This window comes from Ctenopharyngodon idella, chromosome 15 (assembly GCF_019924925.1).
Source record: "Ctenopharyngodon idella isolate HZGC_01 chromosome 15, HZGC01, whole genome shotgun sequence".
Taxonomy (NCBI): domain Eukaryota; kingdom Metazoa; phylum Chordata; class Actinopteri; order Cypriniformes; family Xenocyprididae; genus Ctenopharyngodon; species Ctenopharyngodon idella.
Window position 1 is genome coordinate 20,740,888 of NC_067234.1, and position 27,905 is coordinate 20,768,792.

General features: G+C 35.5%; 1 protein-coding gene across 2 annotated transcripts in view; it reads left to right on the forward strand.

Moving 5' to 3' along the window:
• gbe1b (glucan (1,4-alpha-), branching enzyme 1b) overlaps window positions 1–27,905 on the forward strand; it is a 148,687-nt gene that overhangs the window by 110,910 nt on the left and 9,872 nt on the right. The window contains exons 14-15 of one of the 2 annotated variants that reach the window (XM_051863507.1): window positions 5,513–5,697; window positions 7,443–12,482. In XM_051863507.1, coding sequence (XP_051719467.1) covers window positions 5,513–5,697; window positions 7,443–7,503 — 246 coding nt within the window. In that variant the 3' untranslated portion in view covers window positions 7,504–12,482. Of the gene's footprint in view, window positions 1–5,512; window positions 5,698–7,442; window positions 12,483–20,160; window positions 20,279–27,905 lie in introns of those variants that run through there. The other variant, XM_051863506.1, reaches the window with a different exon arrangement.

The window sequence follows — 27,905 nt, forward strand, 5'->3', positions numbered from 1 at the left end:
ATTGGATTCGTAATAATTCAGATTGATAACTCTTGCATTTACAATTCGCCATAGAATAGAAGCACACAACTGGAAGATCACATGTAAGCAGTTCTTATGTTCATGTATTTGTGATTATTGTCAAGTATGCAGAAAATACAAACAAAAACAAAACAAAAAACAATTTTGTCTCTCATTTGATTGGGTGGACCAGCCGTCAATCTGAATGGGCCAGTGCCACCCTGGCCCTTATGTAGCCTTGCAACTGATTGTACACAAGGACTAAAACCTACAGTACTTTTGGATTTTCATACTGTTTTAATATATCTATCATAACTCTTTCTGTCATATGAAGAAAGTTTTTCACTTGTGTAGAATTCATCCAAATCCTTAGTAATTCACCGGTATTTGCCAAAGGTCTGTCAAAGCAGTTTCTACATTTGTTTGTGCCCTGAGCAAAGCACTGCTTATTCTTCAATGAGAAGCTGTGGAAGTTAAAAACACTGAGTAACTTAATCAAACACAGAATGCAATAAAACCCGCAAGCATCATGAAGGTCATTTAAACAGCAAGGACGGTTGGAGAGGGCCAGGGGAGCCAGTGCCCTTGTGTCAAAAAGTTTCCTCTGCATTCCTGTTAAATCCCTCCAGAATCAGTTGTATATCACTAATAAATTGCAATATTGAGTTTTTAGTCAAGGCAGTTTCAGCAACCACTTAAAACATTTGCATATTCTCTGTCCTAGTGAGTTATCTTATAATATTGTGAAATATAAGTTTTCTATTGTAATATATTTTAAAATGCAAATTATTCCTATGATGGGAAAGCTAAATTTTCAGCAGTCATTTCAGTGTCACATGATCCTTCAGAAATCATTCTAATATGCAAAATTGCTGCTTAAGAAACTTTTTTTTTTTATCAATGTTGAAAACAGTTGTGCTGCTTAATATTTTTGTGGAAACGTGATACATTTTCTTGTTACAGGACTCTTTGATGAATAAAAAGTTTAAAAGAACAGCATTTATTTGAAATAGAAATCTTTTGTAACATTATATATGTCTTTACTGTCACCTTTGATCAATTTAATATGTCTTTTGATGAATAAAAATATTAACTGTCACCCCCCTTTTTGAGCATAGACATGATTTGAGCATTTTATTAACAATTCTGAGAATAAAAGTCAGAATTGAGATATAAACTTGCAATTCTTACACTTAATTCTCACAATTCCGAGTTTGTTTTGCAATTCTGACATTTTTTTCAGAATTGTGAGATATAAACTCGGAATTGTGAGTTATAAAGTTTGAATTGTGACATAAAAATAAGTCAGAATTATGAGATAAAAAAATCGCAATTTTTTATTCCGTAGTGGAAACTAGTCTCGCATTGCCAGACATTCAGACTGATGGCAGAAGGTCTGGACTCCATTGCAGCTTTAATTGGCCAAGGTCCACCCAGAGGCCGTCTGACTGTCATGTAAAGCAACCAATCACAGTTTGTTTTGTTCAGCATCATGTTTAGGGGCATGAAAATGTAAAGTCGATGTTCCCGTAATATCAGACCGGCATGTAAAACTCTTGGATGTATTTTAAAGAGTTTTTGCCATGAACGTCACATACCTTTGAAGATCCATTGTTTAGTTGATCCTGATAAGCGCTCATTGTCACACTTGTAAACACAATGGCTTTCTTTTTCCATGAGGGGGTTTGGCATCACAACGTCTTTGTTTCCATGAGGACCGTTAAAGAACACGACACGCACAACTCCCGGAAATCCTGTAGAATTAATCCAATCAGATGACAAATTGGAAACTCCTAAAGTGTTTCCAATTTTGTGTGCCATATGCATCAGACGTTCTGCCAGCAGTTAGTGGCTGAGACTAGGTGGAAACAAGCTTCCCTAGGAAACTTACATCCTGTGATTGGTAAGCATTTTAGGACACTTATGTGCCTCCATTGAGAACACCTTATTCGTAAGCATACTTTTAGCTATGAAATGAAACCAGGCATGACGGGAAACTAAAGCTGATTGTGTATGCACTAAGGGATATAGTTCCAGCACTCCATAATACACATTATCTCTCGTGCACCAGTTTGGCGCCAGTATATCATGACAATGAAGAGCATTGCCTCACCTCCTCACTCATATGTCTACTTCAAAGTATCTGCTTTTGTGCCAGCCATGTCGATGGAAAGTAACCCCTCAGATCGAGGCTATTTACAGTAAATTCCTCCAAAATGCAAGACTCAAGTTACGGTTGCAAAGAATGTGGAATGGCTACTAAAATCAAATGTATCCTTCCTTCGATCCTTGTAATTTACAAATGAACTAAAGTGATTTTTTTTCTTAAATATATTACATATTCAAAATATTTGCATGTAAAGGAAGATGCTAGAAGCATGTTTTGTGCTAGATTTATGTGATAAATAGCTAGATTTATTAAATCCACTTTGAAACCATTGTTATGAAAAATGAAAGGGAGTTTTGTAGGAATGACCAGCATTAATGACTGTTTTTGATAAATGAGATGATAAAATAGAGTTTTTCTGTTGGTTACTGCACATTTTAAAACCACTGGCATATATAGACACAGATATTTGAAGGTTACATTCATTACTGAGGTTTGTTTCCATCATAGCATATCAAAGCATTCTTTATAACATTCTCGAATTGATCTTAGAAAGTAATTCGGGTGAGTTGTGATGTGGCCTTTATGGAGCATAAACTATGCATGAATGCTGTAGAAAAGGCAACACGTTCTCACTCCCAAATCGTTGCATATGGACTCTAGATCAGGTCCCCTTGGTGTCACTTTTAACGCACAGGGTAACCCTTTTATCATAATTTTTCAACGTGCAGGTACTCCATTGCTTACAATGAGAAACCTTTGGCTTCATACACAGATGCAATGGGCATGGGAATATTAGCTTCATGTCATTGATGTATATGTTGGGGTATGATTTTTGATTTAAACAGCCAAAATAATTTTATTTACATTACACTATTTGGACGTTTTTGAGCACGTACCCCTAAACCTAACCATTTGTATACAGCGATGAGTTATACGACCACTTGCCTAATATGCTACTGGTCCTCCACTTGCTTCCAAAACAGCACAGACCTGCCGAGGTATGGAGTCTAGAAGATCTCTGAAGGTGTGCTGTGGTATCTGGCACCAAGATGTTAGCAGCAGATCCTTCAAGTCCTGTAGAATGTGAGGTGGAACCGCAGTGGATCAAACTTGTTAGTCCAGCACATCCCACAGATGCTCGATTGGATTGAGATCTGGGGAATTTGGAGGCCAGGGCAACACCTTGAACTCTTGTTCCTCAAACCATTCCTGAGCAATGTGTGCAGTGTGGCAGGGTGCATTATCCTGCTGAAAGAGGCCACTTCCACCAGGGAACACCATTGTCATGAAGGGGTGTACCTGGTGTACCTGGTCTCCAGTGATGCTTAGGTAGGTTTCATGTGTCAAATTGACGTCCACATGAATGGCTGAACCCAGGGTTTCCTAGCAGAACATTGCCCAGAGCATCACATTCCTTCCACCGGCTTGTCGTCGTCCCACAGTGCATCCTGCTGCCATCACTTCCCCAGGTAAACTGCACACATGTACACAGCCATCTACTTGATGTAAATGAAAACAGGACTCATCGGACCAGGCAATCTTCTTCCACTTCTCCAAGGTCCAGTTCCTACGCTCACATGTCTATTGTAAACACTTTCGTTGGACAGGGGTCATTATAGGCACTCTGATTGGCCTGCAGCTACGCAGCCCCATACGCAGCAGATGTGTTTTGACACATTCCTCCCATAACCCCATAAATCATAAACATTGTGTGTGACTTGTGCCACAGTAGACCTTCTGTTGGCTCAGACCAGACAGGATAGCCTTCATTGCCCTCGTGCATCGATGAGCCTTGGGCGCCCAACACTCTGTCACCAGTTTGTGGTTTGTTCCTCCTCGGACCACTGTTTGTAAATGCTGACTGGGAACAACTCACAAGCCTTGCAGTTTCAGAGACTGTTCGACCCAGTCACCTTGCCATGACAATTTGGTCAGTCAGATCTTTATTCCTGCCCATTTCTCTTGCATCCAACACTTTGATTACTAGAACTGATTGTTTGCTTACCATCTAATCTACCCTGACCTTAATATGTGACCTTGTTAGGAGATGATCAACGATATTCGCTTCACCTGTGACTGGTCATAATGTTTTGGCTCGTCAGTGTATTATATAATATAAAACACTGGATCTAACAGGCAGGTGGATACAGCTACAGTCACAATTTATTCAAAAAGTACAAATGTTCTGTGGCCATATTGATATGACGAGTAAGGCAAACAACTGAAAGCAATGGAGTACCCTGGACATCGAAAAATGACATAGCCTGTGCATTAAAAAGTGACACCAAGAGGTCCTGACCAAGCGTCCATAAATGACGAGTTGGGAGTGAGAACATGTTGGAAAAGAATGCAACTCAATGCAAATGAATCCTGAATCCCTAAAACTAACTATTCTGGATCTTCTATTTGTTCAATACGAGTGTTTCTTATCTCTCTTTCGAATTCGGTTCCCAAATTGTCTGCCGGTCTGGGACACTAAAAATAGCGGGGCAGAGTGACATTGATAATCTCTGTTAATGGCACATTACAGACTCTTATTTCTGCTGGAAACCAGCAGCTAAATCATTCGCTGTCGTCTGCTGCTGTCACTGCGCTGGAGTTTTGCCCCAAGAGTGTCATCTCTGGATTTCAGTTGGATAAAAAAAAAATCTGCACTTCAAAAGTTTGGAGTTTGAGTAGTTTGAAGGGTCTCTGTTTTGTAGGGAGAAAGATCTTCAGTGGATGGATCCTTTGAAAATATTCTTCCTGCTTCTCGATATTTATTTTATTTGAAATTTTACGGAGGCAAAAATAAGCTGATGGGCCACCAATTCCCCAATATACTGCATCAAAAACCATGAAAAATTTGAAATAAACACTACTTTAAAATAAATCACAAAGCAAAAATACCTCAATTTTTGGTTTTATTCTTACATAAAGAATGTTCTTTGTAATTTGTACTTTTTTAAGAATGTAGTCATTCCCAATCTTTTTTCCCCTCTATTTATTTATTTATACATACACACATAAAGGATAAATGAATGGTAAATAAGTGTAAGACATTTTATTTATTATTATTTTCAATTTCTTATCTTTTATTTAATCCGTTCTTTTTTATCCAAATGAAAGTTCTTGCATACTATAAAACTTCAGTGCAGTGAGAGACTTTCTGTACGACTCTCCTCAAAATCCATCTTACAGAACAGAGGTTTAATAATGTCGGGATGATTAGCAATGAGTTCATACACAGGGCACCAAAAGTTGTGGGATTTTCAACAATATCCGTACAGATGGGAACCGTAATGTTACTGCAAAAGATCAAACATGCAGAGCCTGAGATACAGAACATGTGTGATTAAAAGCACACAAATCTCATGCAATCCCACTGGGCTCAATCTTTGATCTCTGTCTCTCTCTCTTTAGGCTTACGTCAGCGCCAAGCACGAGGGAGACAAGGTGATCGTCTTTGAGAGGGCTAACGTCATCTTCATCTTCAACTTCCACCCAACCAACAGCTACAGCAACTATAGAGTCGCTGTGGGGCCGGCGGGAAAGTATCCTTCACTTCTGCAGAGCTCTTCATGCTGTAATGCTCATTCAGGACGCAGGTGCTGGGAAGTCTGTAATACAGGTTTTTGAAATAAATCTAACTAGAAATAAAACTGAAACTAAATAGAAATATTAAAAACCAGATAAAAATGACAAAACACACAACAAAATTGGTAAAATTTAAACTAAACTTAAACTTGCAATGCAAACTACAAATATAAAAATAAAATGTAACTCAAAATATTAATAAATACTATAATATAATACCAAAATAACACTCATTGTAAACAGCTGTTATAGTAACATTTAATAAGTTTTATTTCATTAATTGAAGTTGATGTTAAAAGAAAAACAAATGCTAGATGAAAAAGTGAAACTTAAACTCTTAAATGAAAATGAGAAAATACTAAAATTACTGAAAACTGAAATAAAAATAAATTAAAGCTAAATAATAATATTACAAATCTATAAAAATAAATCTATAAAAAATGACAAAGCACAAAACAGTTACTAAAACTTAAACAAAAATTACAAAGCTAACTACAAATATAAAAACAAAAAGGAATAAATAATAAATAAATAATTTCATATAAATAATACCAAAAATAGCACTAATAATGTTTTTGTAAAATTCTATAACAAAATTAATTGAAATAAAGATGAAAAATAATGAAAAACAAATACTAGATAAAAAAACTTTAATTTAAAAAAAATTCAATTAAAATTAAAAAGTTCTAAAATTACTAAAATTGAAAAATAAAGCTAAATAGAAAAATTAAAAAATAAATATGACAAAACACTTAAAATTACTAAAAAAAAATAAAAATAAAGCTAAATAGATATATATTAAAAAATAAAATAAAAATGACAAAGTTTATAAAAATTACTAAAATACAAAAAAATAAAAATATTAATAAATAATATCATGTAAATAATACCAAAATAGCACTAATAATGTTATGGTAAAATTCCATTTAAAAAAAAAATATTTAAAAATTTAAAATTAATTTAAATAAAGCTGAAAAACAAATACTAGATAAAAAATGTAAACTTAAAAAAAAACCTCAAACCACGAAAATTAGAAAGTTCTAAAATTACTAAAACTGAAATAAAAATAAATTAAAGCTAAATAAAATATTTAAAAACTAATAAAAATGACAAAGCTCGTAACAAAAATTTCTAAAATGCTAAAAAATAAAGAGTAATTCAGAATATTAATAAATAATGTCATGCAAATAATACCAAAATAGCACTAATAATGTTGTGGTAAAATTCCATAACACAATTCATTTAAATAAAGCTGAAAAATAATGATAAACGAATACTAGATAAAAAAAAAAAATAAAATAAAATAAAATAAAAACTTGCAAAACAACAAAAATTAGAAAGTTCTAAAATGACTAAAAATAAATTAAAGCTAAATAAAATATTTAAAAACTAATACAAATGACAAAGCACAAATTTGCTAAAACATAAACCAAAATTACAATGTAAACTACAAGTATAAAAGTAATTCAAAATTTAAATAAATACTATAAAATAATATAGCTAATACCAAAATAACACTAATTATAAACAGCTGTTATGGTAAAATTCTGTAATCGTTTACTCATTTCTTCAGTGGAACTCAAAATCATTTTGAATATTGAACATTGTACTGGTCAAAAAGCACCATAAAACTGGTCCGTATGAGAGGCCATACAATAGCTTTTGTGTGACAAAACGACTGAAATTTGAATTTGCGACGACAGGATGGCGAGTAAATGATGACAGAGCATTCATTGAAATTTTTTATTGTGTACAGCAGGTTGAGCTTCATCTGTGCCGGAGTAATCCTACAGGAAGTGTTTTCAGCAGGGAAGTGAAGGAGAAACCAGCTTTCAGATGCAAACAGCTGAGAAGCCGCAGAAATAGCTGTCATTATGAGCGCGAGAGGTAAACATGCAGGCAGATTTGCCACGCGCTACAGTGTGTATGACGGCGTGTTTGTGTGTCGACAAGGTATCCGTGCTGGAACGATGAGAGTTGAAGCGGAGCGTCCAATTAGAGCAGAAGACAGATGAAAGTGCCACTCTGTTTCAGAAGAGGTAAACAAGCCTGACCCAACAAGTCCAGAGTGCTTTTTCATTAAAGCATCTCACACACACATATATCTGTGTGTATGCATCCATATATCTCCAGGTTATCTCAGTCTTCTGTTAGGCTGGATCAGATGGGTCGGGCACTGTCTCTGTATCTTATCATGAGCTGGAGGAAAAGGGGTTTGCATGTTTTGTAGGTTTTTTTTAGGGTGTTCACAATGACCGGGGAGCTTCAGTGGACCTTTTTACACTTGGTAATAATGTTACACCCAAGACCACCCTGACCCTACCCATAATTCCATATGACTGTCCTGCATCTCTAATGCGTCTCCTTGTTTATATTACTATCGGTTTATAATAATATTATAATAAAATAATGATAATAATAACAGTTAACCAACAATAATAAACCTATTATTATTATTATTATTACAAATCCATAGTCTTATTAAGCTTATTAAATAAATAAGTGATTATTTAATAATACATTCATAATCAATAATACATTTATTATTATAATTTAGGTTTATTTTCTCTTTTTTAATTGACTTTTGGAAAAATTATCTGATTTGCCCCACAACTACGCCACTTTACAGCTAATAATAACTTAATAATATTAATAATAATAAATCATGAAGACTATTCCCAGTATTTTCATTTATTAATTTAACCAAGCAAGTTTATTAAATAAATAATCAATGTTTTAACTTTACATTCTTTGTATTATTATTTAATAGGGGTGTAACGGTACACAAAAATGATGGTTCGGTACGTACCTCGGTTTTTAAGTCACGATTCGGTATGGGTTCGGTACAGCAGGGTGAGAAAACAAAGCATTTTTTTCTCTTTTTTTTTATTAAACAATGTTTTACTGAACCAACTGTGTCTCTGTCTTTAAATTATGATTAAAATTTTCTTAAGGATAAAAAAATCTATCTCTGCTAATGTTGTAACTATTAGAGAGCCCTTACTTGCACATTACTTTAATAAAGGTTACAATTAACAACAGAGCCCAAATTATTAAATTCAGTTGCTATTTATTTTTAGACAATCATCAACACTCAAATAATAATAAAAAATGTATGTATTGTAAACATGTAAATTACACATAAGGCAGTTTAACTTGTGTTTCTCCAATTCGTTGTTGAAATATAATCATTTACACAGTGGCTGTCATAACTTGTTTTCATGACGGATTTATTTTGGCTTTACATTAACTAACAGGTTAAGTAAAATATAATTAATATATAGGCTAATGTAGTGCATATATTTAGTGAAACGGTTCGTTTCTCTAGCGAACTAACAAGCTGTTGACACTGAATGGCTTTTCTGAGGTAAATGTAATAGCCTACTACGTGACATATTGTTTACAAACTGTTTTACTGACATCTTTCCGCGGTTGAAACACTGATTGAGCGATTACACAAGATATGATACGTTTCAGTAAGTTGTACTGTATCTTTCAACATACCTTCGTGGTCATTCATGTTGATTCTGTAGTAGTGAAGAAGAGGAAGGGATGATCGCGTTCACTCGCGTTCCCCGCTGCCTTTGAACTGTCTCGCCACATCAAAAAGCGTCAAAACGGCATTTATTGTTTGAATTTCATGATAAAATGGACAGAATTTGAAAGATGGCACTTTGTTTCTAATCGAAAGTAACAAAACACAGAGCTTATTGCAATTATTGGCGGTTAATGCTGGTTTAAAGTGATTAGGCTAAAAAGTATTACTATGCGCACGCCCCCTTTTGGATTGGAGTGTGGATCGCCTGTTACTGACTGTATTCGTCATGAACCGAACCGTGACGTCCGTACCATGACGGTTCGGGATGAATACATGTACCGTTACACCCCTATTATTTAAGTGTTTTCTTTTTTAATGTCTGTTATATTTTATTTATTATTTTTTTTATTATGCATGCAAATTAGGCAAACCAAAATATATATTTCATTTGACTATTCCAAAAAAAAGATGATTTGGGCCAGCAATACACTACTATATTGCAGATAATACCCTAAATAATAATAATAACTGTAATCATTCCTAATATTGATTGATTGATTCATTCATTCATTCATTCATTCACTCATTCATCGATTGATTGATTGATTGATTGTTTATTTTTATAATTTCAGTTTTTCTTTTTTTTTAATATCTATTCACCTGACCATGAATCACTCACTTGTTGATCAAAATTTGATTTGAAAATTCTAATTTTACCGCAAATATGATATCTCGAAAAATTCAGTTGAATGCATGTGGGCCACTTAATTTTGTCATTGTTTTGTGATATGCCAGGGAACATTGAATTAGCCATTTTGGGTCTTGTGACAAACTGGAGAAGTTGCCATGTATTTTGGCAAATGTTCAGCTTGGACGTTCCTTTCTTTTTTTCTTCTTTTTTTTATACTGAATAGTTCGCATGACAGATGAGGTGTTTTTTTTTTTGTTGTTGTCTGGAACCGTTGGGATGCATTAGTGTTTACATCTCTGATGTGGCCAAATGCGTCCCTGAAACATTGGAGCACAAAATATATTGGACCCTGTTTACACTTCAATACCAGGTGTAAAATGGGCCAATATGAGGTTTGTTGTCTGTTTACACATTAAAAAACACCTTGGCATGAGCTCCCGCCACTTCGAATGACAGCCACAAAACCCATATTTTTGTAAACAAGTGGAGCTACAGGTATAAGCCAAACAAAAAAGCTTCAGGAAGAGGATGTGGTCATGAATTTGGTTTCTAGAGAGAAAGACAAAGCACTTAAACTCCTTAAAAAAGTCTCTCCTATGTCCTTTCAGTGGGATGAGCAGGAGCTTTGTTCCTTAGGCTTTTTCTCTCTTTTCAAACAAGAAGACAAAGTTTCCCCTGAGTTAAGCACTCCACCACAAACATCAGCCATTAAAATTCTGTCGACATCAGCTTTTGACAAGAGCTCAAACCTTCTACGATTTTTTCCCTCAATCTTTCGTTCTCTGCTCTCAATGGGTGCGTTCTTCAGGTGCTTCTATCCATTCAGATGGATTTAGATGGATGGAGTATTGTAAATCCCAGTTGGGTATCATCATGACAACTGATGTGTCTTTGATACGCTGCGTGCCAACAGGCGTCTGTGATTGTGTCAGGTCATCATTCTCCTATTATCTGTCAGGGGCATTTACCTGAACGCCATTCTAAATAATTCAGGCATATCAGCATTCCTCCTTGAATCTGTAACAGGCTTGTCCTCAGGGCAAAACAGCAGCATGCTGTACTACTGAAAGGAGAATGATGACTTTATGCCCCCCCCCCAAAAATACTTAATGAATCTGATAAAGGATGGAAAGGGGAAAAGTGCATATTGATAAGTATCAGGCAGAACACATGGGATCTCATGGGAATGATTGTGCTATTGAAGATAAAAGTGTTGTAAGAAGGGTCAGTGCGTGGGTTAGGAGGGCATGTTATGGTTGAGAGTATGTGAGTTTCTTGATCAGCAAATGATGACTGCCTAAAAATCATTGTAGAAGCTTCATACACATCTGAAACTAAGATTTATTAGAAGCATTTCTCAAGTCTCTTATGCTCACGATTAAAATGAATTGTGATTTATTTCTGTGATGCAAAACTAAATTTTCAGCATCATTACTCCAGTCTTCAGTGTCACATGATCCTTCAGAAATCATTCTAATATACTGATTTGGTGCTCAAGAAACATTTCTTATTTTATCAATTTCGAAAACAGTTGTGTTGCTTAATGCTTTTGTGATACGAAACTCTGAAAACACATTATTTTTCATATATTTTACATTTTTGCAGCACCTCTCTTCCCAGTCTGTCAGTAACGCTCTGTTTAGTTCCTGTCTCTATGAAGCCCCTCCTTCCAAAGAGCGCGCTGTGCTCTGATTGGTCGGCTGGACCAGTGTGTTGTGATTGGTCAACTGCTTCGAACATGTCAATCCCCTTACCATAACTGTGAATTTCAACAAACTTCTAACGGAACTCAATCAGGCATCACCTCTTTTTTTGCGTATGCTTTGGGCGGGAATTCTTTAAATAAGGAATATTGTGATGTGTTCGTTCCTGGAAGAAAACTCAAGACTACAATCGAGGCTTTTCAGAAAGTTCAGAAACAGTGTTTAACTGTGCTCAGTGTTTTTCATGCTCAAACAGCATCATTACACACTAAAAAAAAGTTGAAAATGTAAAAAAAAAAAAAAAAAAAAAAAAAAACATAATAGGTCCTCTTTAATTTATTGAAAATACCATATTGTTCCGAATATAAGACAGTTTTTTTTTTTTTTTTTTTTTTTTTAGAAATACATCTGAAAAAACAGGTTTGTCTTATATTTAGGGTCTAGACTTTTACCTAAGGAATAATTGACGACGTGCCGTTGAATTATTAGAAAATAATGCACACCCGAGGTGATAATTACCATTACACCTCGGGTGTGCATTGTTTTCTAATAATTCAATGGCTCGGAGTCAATTATTCCGCTTATACTACGGATATCACACCTTAAGACACCGTTCAGTAGGACGCTACCCAGATTTCAAAACTACAGTAAGATTTCACTTCTACTGTTAATAACATTTTGATTCATTTTGGTTTTCACTATGAGATGGATAGCCTAATTGTTATAATTCAGATGGGCTACCAGGGATTTTTATGGTATGCCAGAAAGTGTTTATTTTTTAATTTGATTGTTAGTACATTTCTCCAGTATTTACCATATTTACCATTTTTGTATTTACAATACAAAAATTAAAATATAAAAATATGCAATATGAAAGTTATTTTCAAATAAAAGCAATTTATTTATAAAATAAAAATTTGGTCTTCAAAAGCTTGTTCCAAAAGGTACATCTTGAAAAAGAGGGTGTCGTCGTAAGTTATCAATAACTAAAAATCAACACTTGGTCCCAAATTAGCCTGATGGACAGCATCATTTATGCCACATTTGCAACCCTGTTACCCATTGTGGATAACACAGTTTTTATTTCATGCATTTTGTCTATTTTTATTTTTAATGTTTATTGAAAATGACAAAAATCATAAAAATCAAGGTTTTAAAAAGTCCCATGTTTTGGTAACAGGGTTGCAAAACCTTTTTTAAACCTCTTGACAATCAAAATTTTATGAAGGTTAAGCATCAGAAATGTTCAGTCCTATTTCAGCCTATTCTTTGAACGTTCCGGTAGCATTTGCCCGATGTTTACTACAAGAAAAGGATACAAGATGGTGCTGAGAGCAGTGTTGGGGAAAGTTAATTGAAAAGTAATGCATTACAATATTGTTTTACTCCCTAAAAAAGTAACTAATTGCAATACTTAGTTACTTTTTATGAAAAGTAATGTGTTACATTACTTTACGTTATTTTTTCTCACCTGGGCTGGGCTTGCTTATTTGTTTTTAAATAACAACAAAAAAGTTCTATTTTTGGCAAATGTTAAGGCCCTTTCACACCAAAAGGGAAATGAATAAGCCTCAGGCTGAAGGAAATGCCTATTTACGCCTGTACAATAGAGGGCGCAGCTCAAACAAACCTTTCAGCTGTGCTGCCATTCTGGATTAAAGAAGAATAGGATACAAGAAAAGGAAGTTCAACACTCTTATTTCTAAATCTAATCTAAAGTAATTTCTGCTTATTAGTATGGTTGAATTAGATCATTGAAGGTCAGCAGCAAAGATGTTGGTTAATAAAGTGAGATTGAATACATAAAGTATATTTGTGTAATTTAGTATAGTTTAATTATTACAGGTTTGCTTAAATTCTGAGATTGCATTTCACTGTTTTTAGTGATTTTGAGGAATACTGAATGTTTTCATGCAAGTGAGATGAGTAAATGCATGTTCACATTTAGTGTAGAACTACAATAACCATCGCACACAACACCTCTGCACTTACTCAACATGGGGACAGGAGAGCTGTCAGTCAATAAATGTGAAAAAGTAACTTGCATTACTTGAAAAAGTAACAGATATTTTGTTGTAAATTGAAAAAGTTTTGCGTTACTTTACTAGTTACTTGAAAAAGTAATCTGATTACGTAACTCAAGTTACTTGTAATGCGCTATCCCCAACACTGGCTGAGAGATTGAAATTTGGAAATTTGGTCGCAGAATCCTTCCCAGTGCCAAGACCTGTTTGCCCCTCAAAGGACAAGCTGCCATTACTGCTGTCGCTAACACATGAAAGACACGATATCGTGACCCTCTTCGTAATCATGATCATGCACACATTTTCTTCAGGTCATCAGTGCTTCTGAGTCCAAACGTCCTTAGACCTGCCACCCTTTCGTCTGCTATTTTTCCTCCTGTGAGCAAATTGACTTTGATCTCAGACCCTCCCCTTTGTTCAGCAAGGCTTGGTTGATTACAGTGCTTCACCGAAAGTGCAGCCTGGCCTCAGAGACAAGCATCTGTAAGCGCTAACAAAAACATAATTGCTAAAAGCCTCCAACTGCCAATTTCAGCAGGAGAGCCACTGCTGTTACACTGGCATGCTTGCCAGGGAACATTGAATTAGCCATTTTGGGTCTTGTGTATTCGCTTTCACACTCGTCTACGCACATACACATACTTTTAGTATTCTTTCCGGCATGCTGTTTTCTGTGCTGCCTGTCATGCTTTGGTCCTGGGTGACATTCGTGCTTGTCTAATGGGAATGGGTGGTATTGATCAATGCACGAATGCTTAAGGTAGATTTCCTCTTTATATAAAGGATTCCTGTGCCTTATGTATGCTCTTTCTCTCTCCGTCTCCCCGTAGACGTCTTTTTATGAATCTCAGACGTGGCGTCTGTGTGAATCCATTGGGGGCGGAACTGATATTCTGCAACGCAGCACTTCTTACTAACATCTCGCTTCTGGTGCTCTTCCTTTAGAGCGGCAACATCAAATGTTGGCATCGTTAATAACGTTATTGGTTTCAAAAAGGCTCGGAAATACATTTCCAATGCTAGGCAGCCAAATCCCTGCTGAAAAGACTAGATGGTCTCCTTGACTGGCCAAACTGTCGTTAAATATCTAAACCCCTCAAAAACCAGCAAAACGCTCCTAGCTAGACCAGGCTAGGCTGGTATAAGTGGTTCATTTCTGCAGAGTGATTGTCACTATATGCCTTTGACACCTTCCATCTGCCAGTTTTTGCTCTAATGATACATCATGAAAATTGTCTGTTAATCATTGCCTGTTCTTTGAAAGGCCAGCAGCAAACAGAGTCAAAGTTGAAGTTCAGGCGTCGTGTTTGATCTGTGTACAACTTGATGTTGCGCTCTGTTTGATGAGTTCAATGCGATGTGGAACATTGCCACAAGTCATGTGGAAGGACCTTTCTATGAAATTAGCCTGCTAGCCTGCTAATTTCATGCTAATGACCGACCAGACTTCATTCAAGTGAAGACTGGTTTTAAAATTTACCACAACATATTTAGTTTAGTGAAACTGAGATATCACTTTAACTTTAAGTTACGGTTTTAATCAATTAGGCAATTAATCTCAGGTTACGAAGCAAATCTTTCGTTTTTTTGCTAACAGAAGTATTTGTTTGGGTGTCTTTTCAGGTTCAAGGAAGTCCCATTTACCTGTTCTACACAAAATATTTATTAAATCATTGATAGATTTGAGTAATATGTGCTATTTGTCTTAAGTCCTATTACAGAAGCTCACGTGCTGTATTTACATGCATCATTTATGACGTATATATCTTTTGATCCATTATTTATTGATTTTAATTTATTATTAAAACCATATTTAAGTAAATTTCACGAGTTGTACAAGTGGCTGTTTATAATAAACCCACATATGTGAGCAGCGAAATATCTTACTCTTTCTTATTTCACTGAAATTAAAATGGGCCGCCTTTACAATTTCCATGATTTGGCTCTGTTTGTTAGTTTTATCATTTATTCTTTCGTCGGATAGGCCTACTATCCATATTGAAATGAAATGAAAGTATATGGAAGATCGGTGCGCATACGGTAGCTCGTGTAGGTCAAAAAGCTCATGAGGTGAAGCGTTCGTATAATACAATATCGGCAGACATTCGCATTGAGACGAGATTAAATTTCTCAGAGGACCGCTGAGTATGCCGAAAAACAGTAGGTAAATTGGGAAATGAGGAATTCAATGAGGAAAAACACAGACATGGCAGATTCGGACGGGATTAAAATCTCAAAGTAAAGTCTGTGAAATGCAAATTTCTCTAACGACCTGCTTTAAAATGTGTCCTGTCCGAATAGGGCTTTTCTTTAATACCACTGATGAAGCTAAATGTTAAATAATAATGTTAGCATACAAAGCTAATGCTAGTCTTTTTACAAAATGTAGCTACAGATATTTATATTACAAGTAAAAAGATGTTTAGTCTTATTTTATTTTTTATTTCATTCAGTGGTATAACCTACGTGCTGAAAGTCCAACTCGGTCTCAATGGAAAAACATGCCTTTGGCAACATTTTAGTTAAATTATATTATACACTTGAAGTGAACTGCCCGGTGAGTGGAGTGGCGCAAAAACCGCTTTCAGTTTTATCCGAAACAGATGAATGTGAATCTGGCAACAGTTTATTGCCTTGATTGTTATATCTGTATCATTGCAGTTCATAAGAGAAATGTCTGGTGAGTGGCACTAAAAAGTTAATGCTCTGAAAATCTGAAAAAACCTAACTGATAGTGCTAACAAAAGCAAATGTGAGATAAAAACACGTTTTCCGAAGCACTCATGTCACTTTAGTTTGCCTCTACAAGTGTTTGTGCTCTTTTTATTGTTACTCGTCTTTCACGGGACTTAAAGTGCAATGTTGTACCAGGTGAGCTACTGAGCAAGTTTACTACATCAGAAATGCCAAACATATGGAGATGGTTATGTGATGCAATCATCAAAATGTATTAGTTTACAAATCACGCATTGTAAAAGCACTTTGAGGTCATCATAACATAGTATTGTGCAAAGAACCGCGTGAAAATAAGTCTTTATTATTCGATAATCTGCTAATTTATGTAAAGATGAATAAAATTGTTGGTGTTTTACTGCCACCATGTGTTCATTTCAACTGGAACCTGCATTGAATTGTTTGTATAGGTACGTTTTAGAGTAAAATTGTAGATAGAGGCACGTTTTTTCAATAGGTTGTGTAAGACATATAACCAGTGTTTATTATTAGTTAGCATTTAGCTTAGTTAGTTACGTGGGGTAGTGATGTAATTTTGCATGCAAATTACCGAAATGGGCTGTGAATAATAAATAAGTTTAAGGTCTTGGCTGCACTTTCAGAGAACTTTAGCACTTGCATGCTTTACTTTTTCTTTAAATACTGACAGTATAAGCAACTTATATGAAGCCCCCATTAATTTTCTCTGAGAAAAAAGAAAGCATCAGATCATTTGTTTTTCTCACTCTCTTCCCGATAACATCTCCGAAATATCCATAACAAAGGAAGTTTGTTCTATCAGTGAGAGAATTCAATGCAAATAGGAGTATGGGGGAGTAGGGTCGGGGGGGCATCTGTCGTCATCCTCAGCAGGAACTATACGCCAAGCAACACTTCTTTTTAATCATCACTATCAAAGCCAGCAAGCTGGCAGTAAAAGCCAAGTGTGCTCCAGCTCCGGGGCAGAGTAAGAGAGCGTTTGAGGATAACACGAAGACCCACCGCTAGCCCATGGGGATAGGAGGTGATTATTCAAGCAGCCAATTAGACGCCTGTCTGCATGTTTGTTACATCTCACAACTGTTTAAACCCCTGAGAGGTAAACAGAGAGAGAGAGCAGGAGTGGGGAGACTGGGGTTTCCAGCTTCTCCGTCTTTTCCTTCCTTGTGCTACAGGAATACAGTTGTTTACTTACACGTTGAAGGTGAAACTGTATATTTACATGGCAAAATTAGCTGCTTTCCCAGCTGTTTTTTTTTTTTTTTGCATGTCACATGAGTAAACTAAACGCTTTGTTTTTTACTTCCTGTAGATTTTTAGACACCACATGTATCATTCGTTCTCAACTGATTTTGCTTCAGGATCTTGTTTTGTGGAATATCAAGTGGACAACTCAACACGCTATCAAGAGTAAACAGAAATTTCCTAAAAAATAAAATATTGATAACTAGTGTTGGGGGTAACACATTACAAGTAACGCAAGTTACGTAATCAGTTTACTTTTTTCAGGTAACTAGTAAAGTAACACATTACTTTTAAATTTACAACAAAATATAAGTTACTTTTTTAAATAAGTAACACAAGTTACTTTGTTTTCCCATTTATTGACTGACAGCTCTCCTGTCCCCATGTTGTGAGAAATTGAGAGTAAGTGCAGAGGTTTTGTGTGCGCTGTGTGAGCATGATGGTTATTATAGACTAGTTCTAGACTAAATGTGAGCATACTTTTACTTATTTACTTCTCCTGCGTCCTGTGCGATCCAGAATATGCAGCACAGCTGAAAGGCTTGTTTGTTTGAGCTGCGCCCTCTACTGTACAGGCATGAATTTGCATTTCCTTCAGCATGAGGGTTATTCATTTCACTTTTGGTGTGAAAGGGCCTTTACATTTGCCAAAAAATTAACTATTTTGTTGTTATGAAAACAAACAGCCCAGCCAAGATGAGAAAAAGTAACGGAAAAGTAACGTAACACATACCTTTCCATAATAAAGTAACTAGCGCAATTAGTTACTTTTTTAGGTAGTAACGCAATATTGTGATGCATTACTTTTAAAAGTAACTTTCCCCAACACCATTAATAACGTAGTAGTAATAATAATAATAATTATTATTATTATGTTGTTGTTGTTGTTGTTTTGTCAGTATTTTATTTCAAAGAAATTTCTGTTTACTTTTGGTTATTGTTGTTGTGCAAATAATAATATATTAAATTTTTTATATAATATCGCATAATATTTCTATTAACTTCATTGCCAGCTGCACAATAATTCAAGCATTTTTTACTCCCTTTTTAAAAACTAAGCCTATTTATTTATCTGTATTCTTTATTATATAAATAACTGTATATTTAACTGTGGATAATTATATGAATCACTGCCATGACATATTTTTATGTATCTTTTTAAAAGAATTTAGCATTATAACAAAAAAGGTTTTTGAAATACTTTTTTAAAAATGCAGTAACTTTCTGTGCCTTTCATGACCCTTTTTTTTTTTTTTTTTTGAAACTTTATTTTTTTATTCTTTTGAAAAACAAAACATACAATCAAAACTTGACAGAATAAATGTTTGGTCACCTATACATCCTTACAGAAAACATATTGACGGAAGTATATGTCAGATGATACAGTGGTCAATAAACATGTCATGAAGTTTTTCCCAGTATTGCAAATATTTATCCATCTCAAGGTTTAATGAGAAAGTCATCCTCTCCATGTTTTGGACTCTGGTCACAATGTCCAACCAGTCAACCTTTGTTGGAGGTTCAGATTGTAGCTGCTTTCGTGTTTCAGCTTTCTTGCTGGCTGCCAATAATATTTTTAATATTGATATATTAAACTATATTGATATATTATTAACAACTTGTCTTTTATCATCCTTTCATGACCTTTTCTTTTGTGATGTTCTTTTGTACTTGTTGAATAGGCAAAGTAATATTAACCAGTTTTTAACCTTACATTATTTTCACCATAATATTATTTCACTTAAAAACTGACACTTTATGGAAATTAAATGTTTCATGTTATCTTTAAATAATTGTTCAATACAAGTTTAGCTCTATCAACAGCATCTGTGACATGCTGTCAATTAGCACAGATAATAATTTCAACATTAATGCACTTATAATAGAAATCTTTGGGGCAATCCAGATGTTCAGCAAGTTTTGGTGAATTTTCAAGACATATGTCGGCTTTTTGGGGTGTATTACTCAAAACTTAAAAACACAAAAGCATGAAATAGATTTCCAGTTTTCCACAAAATGTGTCTTCATTATTCTTTTATGCTCTCTGTCAAAGATATTTCTTATTCCGGTCATGAGTCTAGGCAATTACTTTTTTTAATATTTAATTTAGTCAGTGTAGCACAGACAGTGAAATTGTGTGTGTGCACGATTGGTGTTGTTTGAAACATTTTTTGATGGAATACATTATTAATATTTTGAAATGGATAAATAATTCTGCCTGGAATTGTTGATGTGGTGGCTCATCGGTTTTGGTGCGCGTGTTTATATGGGACAAATGTGTGTCGTTGTCTCGGAGGAGCTCAAAGCAATCAGTGCTGTTGACTTGCAGTGCTGCTCTGCATTCTGACTAGCAGAAATTGGACAACCATCAGGTGTAAGCGTTTTGATAACTAGACGGACTCATGGGTTTATTTGATCCCTCAATTGATACTTTGTCCCTCACAATCATATAAAGAAAGAAAAGAGTACATTTGACTGTAATGTGACTGATTTATCTTCTCCTTCTCATAAGTTCTGTCTCCAGTATGTCCTCTTTGGTTCCTTAACACACCCTGCTCCAGATACAAGATCAAACTGGACTCGGATGAAATCCAGTATGGAGGCCATGGCAGACTGGACCACAACACCGATTTCTTCACTGAGCCATTGGGATTCAACGATCAGCCCAACTCTATGATGGTATGCACACAATACTATTTGTTAGCATAAACCATACGCCATTCCTAGCCCATTCAGAATCTGTTTTTCTTTGCTGATTGCAGAGAAAAATGTGTGTACCCTTCATTATATTAAATATGAACAAATCAAATTAAAACAGTTGTAGCCTTTAAGCATTTCTCATTAAGTAAATATTGCCCAAGTAATTAAAAACAAGTAAACAAATTCTCATTTAATTACTCAAGTAAACGTTCAGTAATCAAATAAAAATTAAATAAACGCATTACAAACACTAGAAGAAATTAAAACAGAACAAAGCTTCAAATAAAGCAAACAGCGGTGTTCATTTATCTGAACGCAATACAGTATCAGGTATTCAAGCAAAGATTCAGAAATTAAATGTAAATCAACCCTACTTAAATAATTGGCATAGTCTTCAATACATGATTGTTAGATATAATAAATGAATACTGATCCGATGCTGCTGGAGTTTGACTGAGAAGCAGATCTATAATTAAAACGAGCCCTTTCGTCTTTTAAATACTGTTGTTTGAATAATGTGAATGACACAATGGACATTTACATCAGTGGTTCTCGCCCGGATGCCTCAGAAAGTTCTAAGGGGCCTCAAGATGACTTAAAATGATTTAAAAATAAGCCAAAACAACTATAAATCAGAATGTTTATAAATCAGAACTTGCAACATATGTCTTGAAAAACCTGGATATATCAGATTTTAAAAGAAATTTGTAGACCTGACCCATGTAACCTTGTAAACAGTGCTTTAAGGTTTTCAGGTAGGTCTAAAGCCTTGGACGCACCAAGCCGATGTCAAAGAACTAGAATTGACGAAAGCTGACTGCGTCTCAGCCAAAAAGCTGCCCTTGAAAACACTAAAAGAACTAAAGGCGACTACATGTGTATTCTGCGTCTACGTGTAAGGAAATATCTGTCTATATCAGCTGATATCAATAGTCTATTTTTGTCATTCAAAAAGGAAAACCAAAGATATAGAAACCGTAAACAAAGCAGCGCTTGCTTACCATTTTGAATATCAATCATGCTGATCACTTTCTTTTTTTCCAGTTAGCTCATGTGATTATGAAAAAAATTGTGCATTCGAATGATCAGGTAAGATGACGTGAAGTTATAACTGTACCGTCTTGACTTATTTGCTCACTTTCATCACTTTCGCTTTTATTCTCGTGCACTGACTTATTCGCTAAACTGAACAGCCAATCAGAGTTTTCTCTCTCACCAACGGCCCGACGCCAATTCAACATGCTGAATCAGCCCAAAAAACACTGACAGTGTCTGACTAGAGCCAACAATGTGGAACACACCGAAAAAAACTAAGCCGACTGATACTCAAAAATGGCCGTCATTGGCTTGGTGTATCCCAGCCTAAACAGGTAAATATACAGAAATTAAATAATCAAACACTGCACAGACTTCATTGCATAAATTATAAATTAAATATAGATTAATCTTTATTAAACCTACAAAAGTGATTCAGTCAAGAGCAGCGAATGGTTTTATCTTTGTCTTTTGTTCTTTGATTATCATTAATAATATAGACAGGAGCAGGTTTATTAGGCTGCTGTCACTTTAAGACCTGACACACGTCCTATTTTCTCACGACTCTTTACGTTCATTAAACACTTTTTAACTTTTATCCTTCTTACGAGGATACTTGACAAAAATGGGAATTTTGATATAATTTTGTGTGCTTTTGTCCTTTTAAGTGTGAAAGAGAACTCAATGCGGTGCTCGCGCGCTGTCTGAAGCGGCATTCTGACCGTGTGTTTTGGTGTTTGTTCACAGAGAGCCGTTATTTTTTTCATCTTATCACGCTTGAATGGTTTAATAGCACTTAAATGAATGATAGTGTGATTATATACTGTAGCGCAGTCAAAGGACGACAGAAAAAAAAAACGGATTCTGAGTTAATTGCGTAAAATATTTTTAATGTGTTAAACTGAAGAAAAAAAATAAATTAAACGCAAAAATTAACACGTTAATTTTGACAGCCCTACTTTATACTTATCCAGTAAATCCTGAACAACTTGAAAAGTCATGGGGCCTTTTAATATTATTGTAGCCTTGGAAACAAAAAGATTATCTCAGAAAGACAAGCATTTTCACAAAGTGCGTTTGACTGTTTACACTCGTAACCGTATTGACATCTGGTAAGACACAAGACTTAAAATCTTAATTCCATATACCATAGCTTTGAGCTTTTTTTTGTTTTATTTTCCTGTATTAGCATGCAAAACTCCTCCTGACAAGTGTTTGAAGACTGAAAGAGCTTTCATTGAAGCTCAAGGCAAGAGTTTGTGATTGAACTAGAGCAATGCAGAACATTTTCAACCATGCATTACTAGCGTAATTCATGTACACATTTCAAACCATGCAGTCACTATATAATGTTGCTCTTATTTAGGCTCCTTTTATGTATTATGCTCTTTATCAGAGCAGTAATAAATGGGAGTCAAGTGCAACACTATCTGTAGTAGTCATACTTCAGTTGATCTAGCGAGTCACGTGTCTCCATCAGATAAGCTCTTCTGTCTCTTGGGTTCCAGCTGTCATATTGTGTATTCTCTTTCCAGAGGCCTTATTGAAATTAAATGCATAGCGTGAAATTTAAAACCCCTGTTTCAGGCTGTAGCTCGTGATTCAAGTTTTCATTCCTCCCTCGCTTCTGAGCACCCCTCCATTTTTCTCTTTTTTTCTTTGTCGCCCCCTCATCTCCTCACCTAAGGGCCTGCTGACGATTTAATAAGATCCATAAAAATTCAAAAGCAAACTTTCCATTTTGCTGACTTGTCCTGTTGTCAACATTATTTTGTAATTGTTAAGCAGAGCGTGTGGACCAATCTTGAGCTTGTAGGTAAAAGGTGTCAAATTAAAGATGTGCATAACTGATGTTTATTTTAGTTGTGTGACCGCTTAGGACCAAATTAATGGACTGATTTCATGAATCTGATATATTCACCCTCATCTCGTTGACTTACTTTCTTCCTTGGAGCACAAAAAGCGATATTTTGAAGAATGTTCATGCTGCTCTTTTTCCTACAATGAATAGAAAGATCACACAGACACACAGTGTGACAGTGACCAAAAAAGATGCCGTCATCCATAAAACTGAAAGTATTATCACTTTTGACACGACAAGAGTCCAATCGAGCTGCAAGTTCATCCGTCAAATCTTCATTAATGACCGCAGTGTTTATATCTGGGTGGAGAGTGGAGCAGTTGAGTTGCACATATAAATAATTTTACTAAATAAATGAAAATTATAGCAATATCTCGATACTAAAATAGCACTGGTTATGAATGAGTCATTGAATTATGTACTTTACTATTTCATTAACTGTGTCGACCAATCAAGTCTCATTATTATTTGTCTTTATATCTAATTAAAAGAAATGTTTAAGCACCATACATGTTCACAAATGAGATGTCTTATTCAGTGACACTCTAATGCAGTTTTAAAACACTGACTTATTTAGTGAAAGGGTGTGTTCGTTCAGTTGGTCCTGCCAGTGAAATGCTCCTGAACAAGCCACATGTGAGTCTCAAATTACTCATGCTAGCAGTCGTCATGTGCTATCTGATATAGTAGTGGGTGATCCGATACTGTAACAGGCCATCTATTAAATCTGCATTATTTATCAACTGTATTATTTTCATACTATTAAATGTGCAGAATCTACTTTGGAAGACCTCATGGGTTGAAAAGGATCTCAAGGCCTTTGACAGAAAATAGCAGCAAAACTCTAAGCTAAATACATAATTGAAAAAAATGACTTGGTGAAGATTGAATTGTTTCTATGCATTGATATTCAGAGTGTCAAGGATGAGTGCTAAAGATTTACTTATTAGTGCTGCGTACTTTCTAGTTGTATTTAAAGGGTTAGTTCACACAAAAATGAATTTCTGTCATGAAGTACTCACCCTCATGTCGTTCCCGTAAGACCTTCGTTCATCTTCAGAACACAAATGAAGATATTTTTAATGAAATCCGAGAGTTTTTCTTTTTTTTTATTATTTTTTTTATCTCCCATAGGAAGCAACAAAATTGCCACATTAAAGGTCCAGAAAAGTAGTAAAGACATCATTAAAATAGTCCACGTGTCTACAGTGGTTCAACCTATATGTTATGAAGCGAAGAGAATACTTTTTGTGCGCAAAAACAAAACAAAAATAACGACTACTTTTCTGGACCTTGAATGTGGTAATTACGTTGCTTTCTATGGGAGAGAAAAAAACTCTCGGATTTCATCAAAAATATCTTAATTTGTGTTCCGAAGATGAACGAAGGTCTTACAGGTTTGGAACAATGTGAGTGTGAGTAATTAATGACAGAAATTTAATTTTGGGTGAATTAACCCTTTAAGTATTGTATTGAGATTTACCCTCCTCTTTGCATATGAATATAAATGTACTGCATGTTGCGGTTCTGAAGTTGAATAGATATGACCTGAACCCTGTGAAATTGATAGTGATACATTAGTCTGAATATATATTGATCCATTTAATGCACACCCAGATCTCTGCACCATTGAATCATCAGTTTATGGTCTCATTTAATTTGTAGCAGCTATAGATACAGCAAGAATAGCCTAATTTTATGATATAAAGCATTTTAATTGTCATATTATGTTGAGATATTAGATATTTATGCTTCGTTTGGTTCAATTAATTTAAGGCCAAGATCTAAAAACCATTTAGTGAGCATTTAGTGAGGTTGACTAAAGTGAGTTTTTTTTTTTTTAAATGGATTGATTTATTGTTACTTTTTACACAATAATTTTCATCAGTAACAAACCGTGACTCTCGAACCTTGGCCCTCTCACCCCCTTCCCTCATTGGGGAAAAAGTAAACTCAGCCTGAAATCAGCCTAGGTGGAAACATCGTAATATGCAGAAAATGGGCATCAACACAACACAACTCAAACAGAATAGGCAGATTTACTGTGTTGCTGTTTGAACGGGACATTTTGAGACACCTGTACGTAAATGCGGTTGTCAATTCCAAAAGTTGTCAGTGTGAACGTATGCGCACGAGCCCTTGGGGTCTTGTGGATCCTAATCATACAGGGCTTTTGATTAGTAGTTGTTCAGAGTTGTTCGATTTTTAAAGTACGTAGTTTTTAGCACATCCCTAGCTTATTTTTTTTTTTTAGTGTACTTTCACCCTCATATAAAGTACATTGAGTTCTGCCCAAGACTTTCTGCTCCCTGTGCAAAACCTCCTCTTTTATCTCCTCTGGAAGCCCCAGCTGCATTAAGACAGCCTTCATCAATTAAACCCCTAAAATTACACATTCTCTTTTTTCTTTCTTTGCAGCACTTTATTAATTCAGAAACCCCTATATCGCTTCCCACCCACTTTCTGCCAAACGCAAAGTTTATTTTAACAAGTGTGTGACCAGTAGCATTCCCAGCAATAAAGCGAGACACGCACAGACAACAGAGCGGTATTTGCCATAGATTTCGGTCTGATATTTGTCTTTTCCGCAGCTCAGAGCTGACACACCTGCATAAGATAGAAATTAATCATTGTGATTGTTGGCAGGTGCCACAGTAAGGTCCCTTTCTGCTCAATTTTTCTCCATGATTTATTTAAGGGCCACAACTTCAAAGTCGACGGCAGTGTGCGTAAACTTTGCCTCCCTCTTTCCTGTTTCTTCCCTTTAATGGGTCCATCAGCTCACCACCTCGGTTTCCATGAGTGACAATAAACTCATTTGCTGTCTGAAGGCGTTGCAAAAGCTGACACACCGCGCTCTTAAAGCAACGCATTCGGCAGAATCAGGTATGCGGCAGGCTGACTGCGGAGGCGCCGAGCAGCAAACGAGTGGAAAATTCTACCCTTTCACTGTGCAATGATGAACAAATATGAATTCCTTGCCCCAGGCATCCATTTGGTGCGAGCGTCGTCTGTGCTTTTACGTCTGTTTCCTAAAGTTTTGCATATGAAATGGATTGTTTGAATTCCAATGATATTCATGAGACACTAATTACGAAATGCCTGTGAATCACCCCTTTTGAGGTTTTCTGGAGCTAACAAGACTGCTTAGCTCTCTCCTCCATCAAAAACATGAAATTCACTAAATTAGAATATGAATAATGTCCGGCAGTGAACTTTTCTAGTTGTTCAACACATCTCTATGCATGTAATAGATTGTATAATTTGCAGTTTTGTATTATTTATTATCACTTAAATAAACCATAAAAAGTTTTCAGCTCTTAGAGTTTGTCTTTGAAGAAAAGTCCCACGATCTTCCGACAGAGTTTTTAGTGTTTATAAAGATCGTTTTGAAATGAGATTTCATTAGTGAAAAACATTTTACATTTTCTTAAAGGGATAGTACACTCAAAAATGAAATATTTTACTCACCCTTATGCCATCACCGATGTACAGTAGATGACTTTCTTTCTTCTGATAAACACAAACGAAGAGTTTTAGGAAAATAATCCATCTCTTTGAGTCCATATAATGCAAATGAATGGCTGTCGCTTGGTTGACGCACACAGCGATCGTGACGGCAGTCCAACGCGGCGAGTATAAACCAGGCTTGACTGCCACTTCTCACACAATCTTCACAATGCACATATGCTGCGTTCACACCATGACGTGCTTGTAGAACTTAATTACAACTTAAAGGGTTAGTTCACCCAAAAATACATTAATTCCTCACCCTAATGTCGTTCCACACCCGTAAGACCTTTGTTCATCTTCATAACACAAATTAAGATATTTTTCATAAAATCCGATGGCTCAGTGAGGCCTCCATTGACAACAAGATAATTAACACTTTCAGATGCCCACAAAGCTACAAAAAGTATTCTCGTCACTTCATAACATTAAGGTTGAACCTCTGTAGTCACATGAACTGTTTTAAATATGTCTTTAGTAGCTTTCTGGGTATCTGAAAGTGTTAATTATCTTGCTGTCAATGGAGGCCTCACTGAGCCATCGGATTTTATTAAAAATATCTTAATTTGTGTTCTGAAGATGAACGAAGGTCTTACGGGTGTGGAACGACATGAGGGTGAGTAACCAATTTCATTTTTGGATGAACTAACCCTTTAATTCATCCACTGGGGTCGTCACAATCGCTGTGTGGTTTTTCAAGCGTCAACCAAGCAGCAGCCATTCAATGGCATTACAGTATATGGACTCACAACGATGGATTATTTTCTCAAAAATATTTGTGTTCATCTGAAGAAAGAAAGTCAAATACATTGGGCATGGCATGAGGGTGGGTAAATGATGAGAGAATTTTCAAATATTTTCTCAGATATTTGAGTGACTCAGTGATTGATTTCACATATATTCGTTATACACTGTTCATGCTTTGCTGATCAATCATTAAGAGTTCAGCATTACCTGCATGTCAATCATTTACCAGCATCTCATGCTAAATTCTTTTCACTGTTGATTTAAAAAATACACAGTTCACTACCATCCAAACATTCCCTTATTTGTTGTCTTTTTATCTCATATTGATGGATTTAATTATATACTCCTGGATGTGTAGTGTATGGAAGCATTTTTATTTTTTGCCCTCAATCTCAGTGTCCACGCACTACAAATCAGTATCCAGCTGAAGCTTCTTGCTCTGCTTCAGTCAAG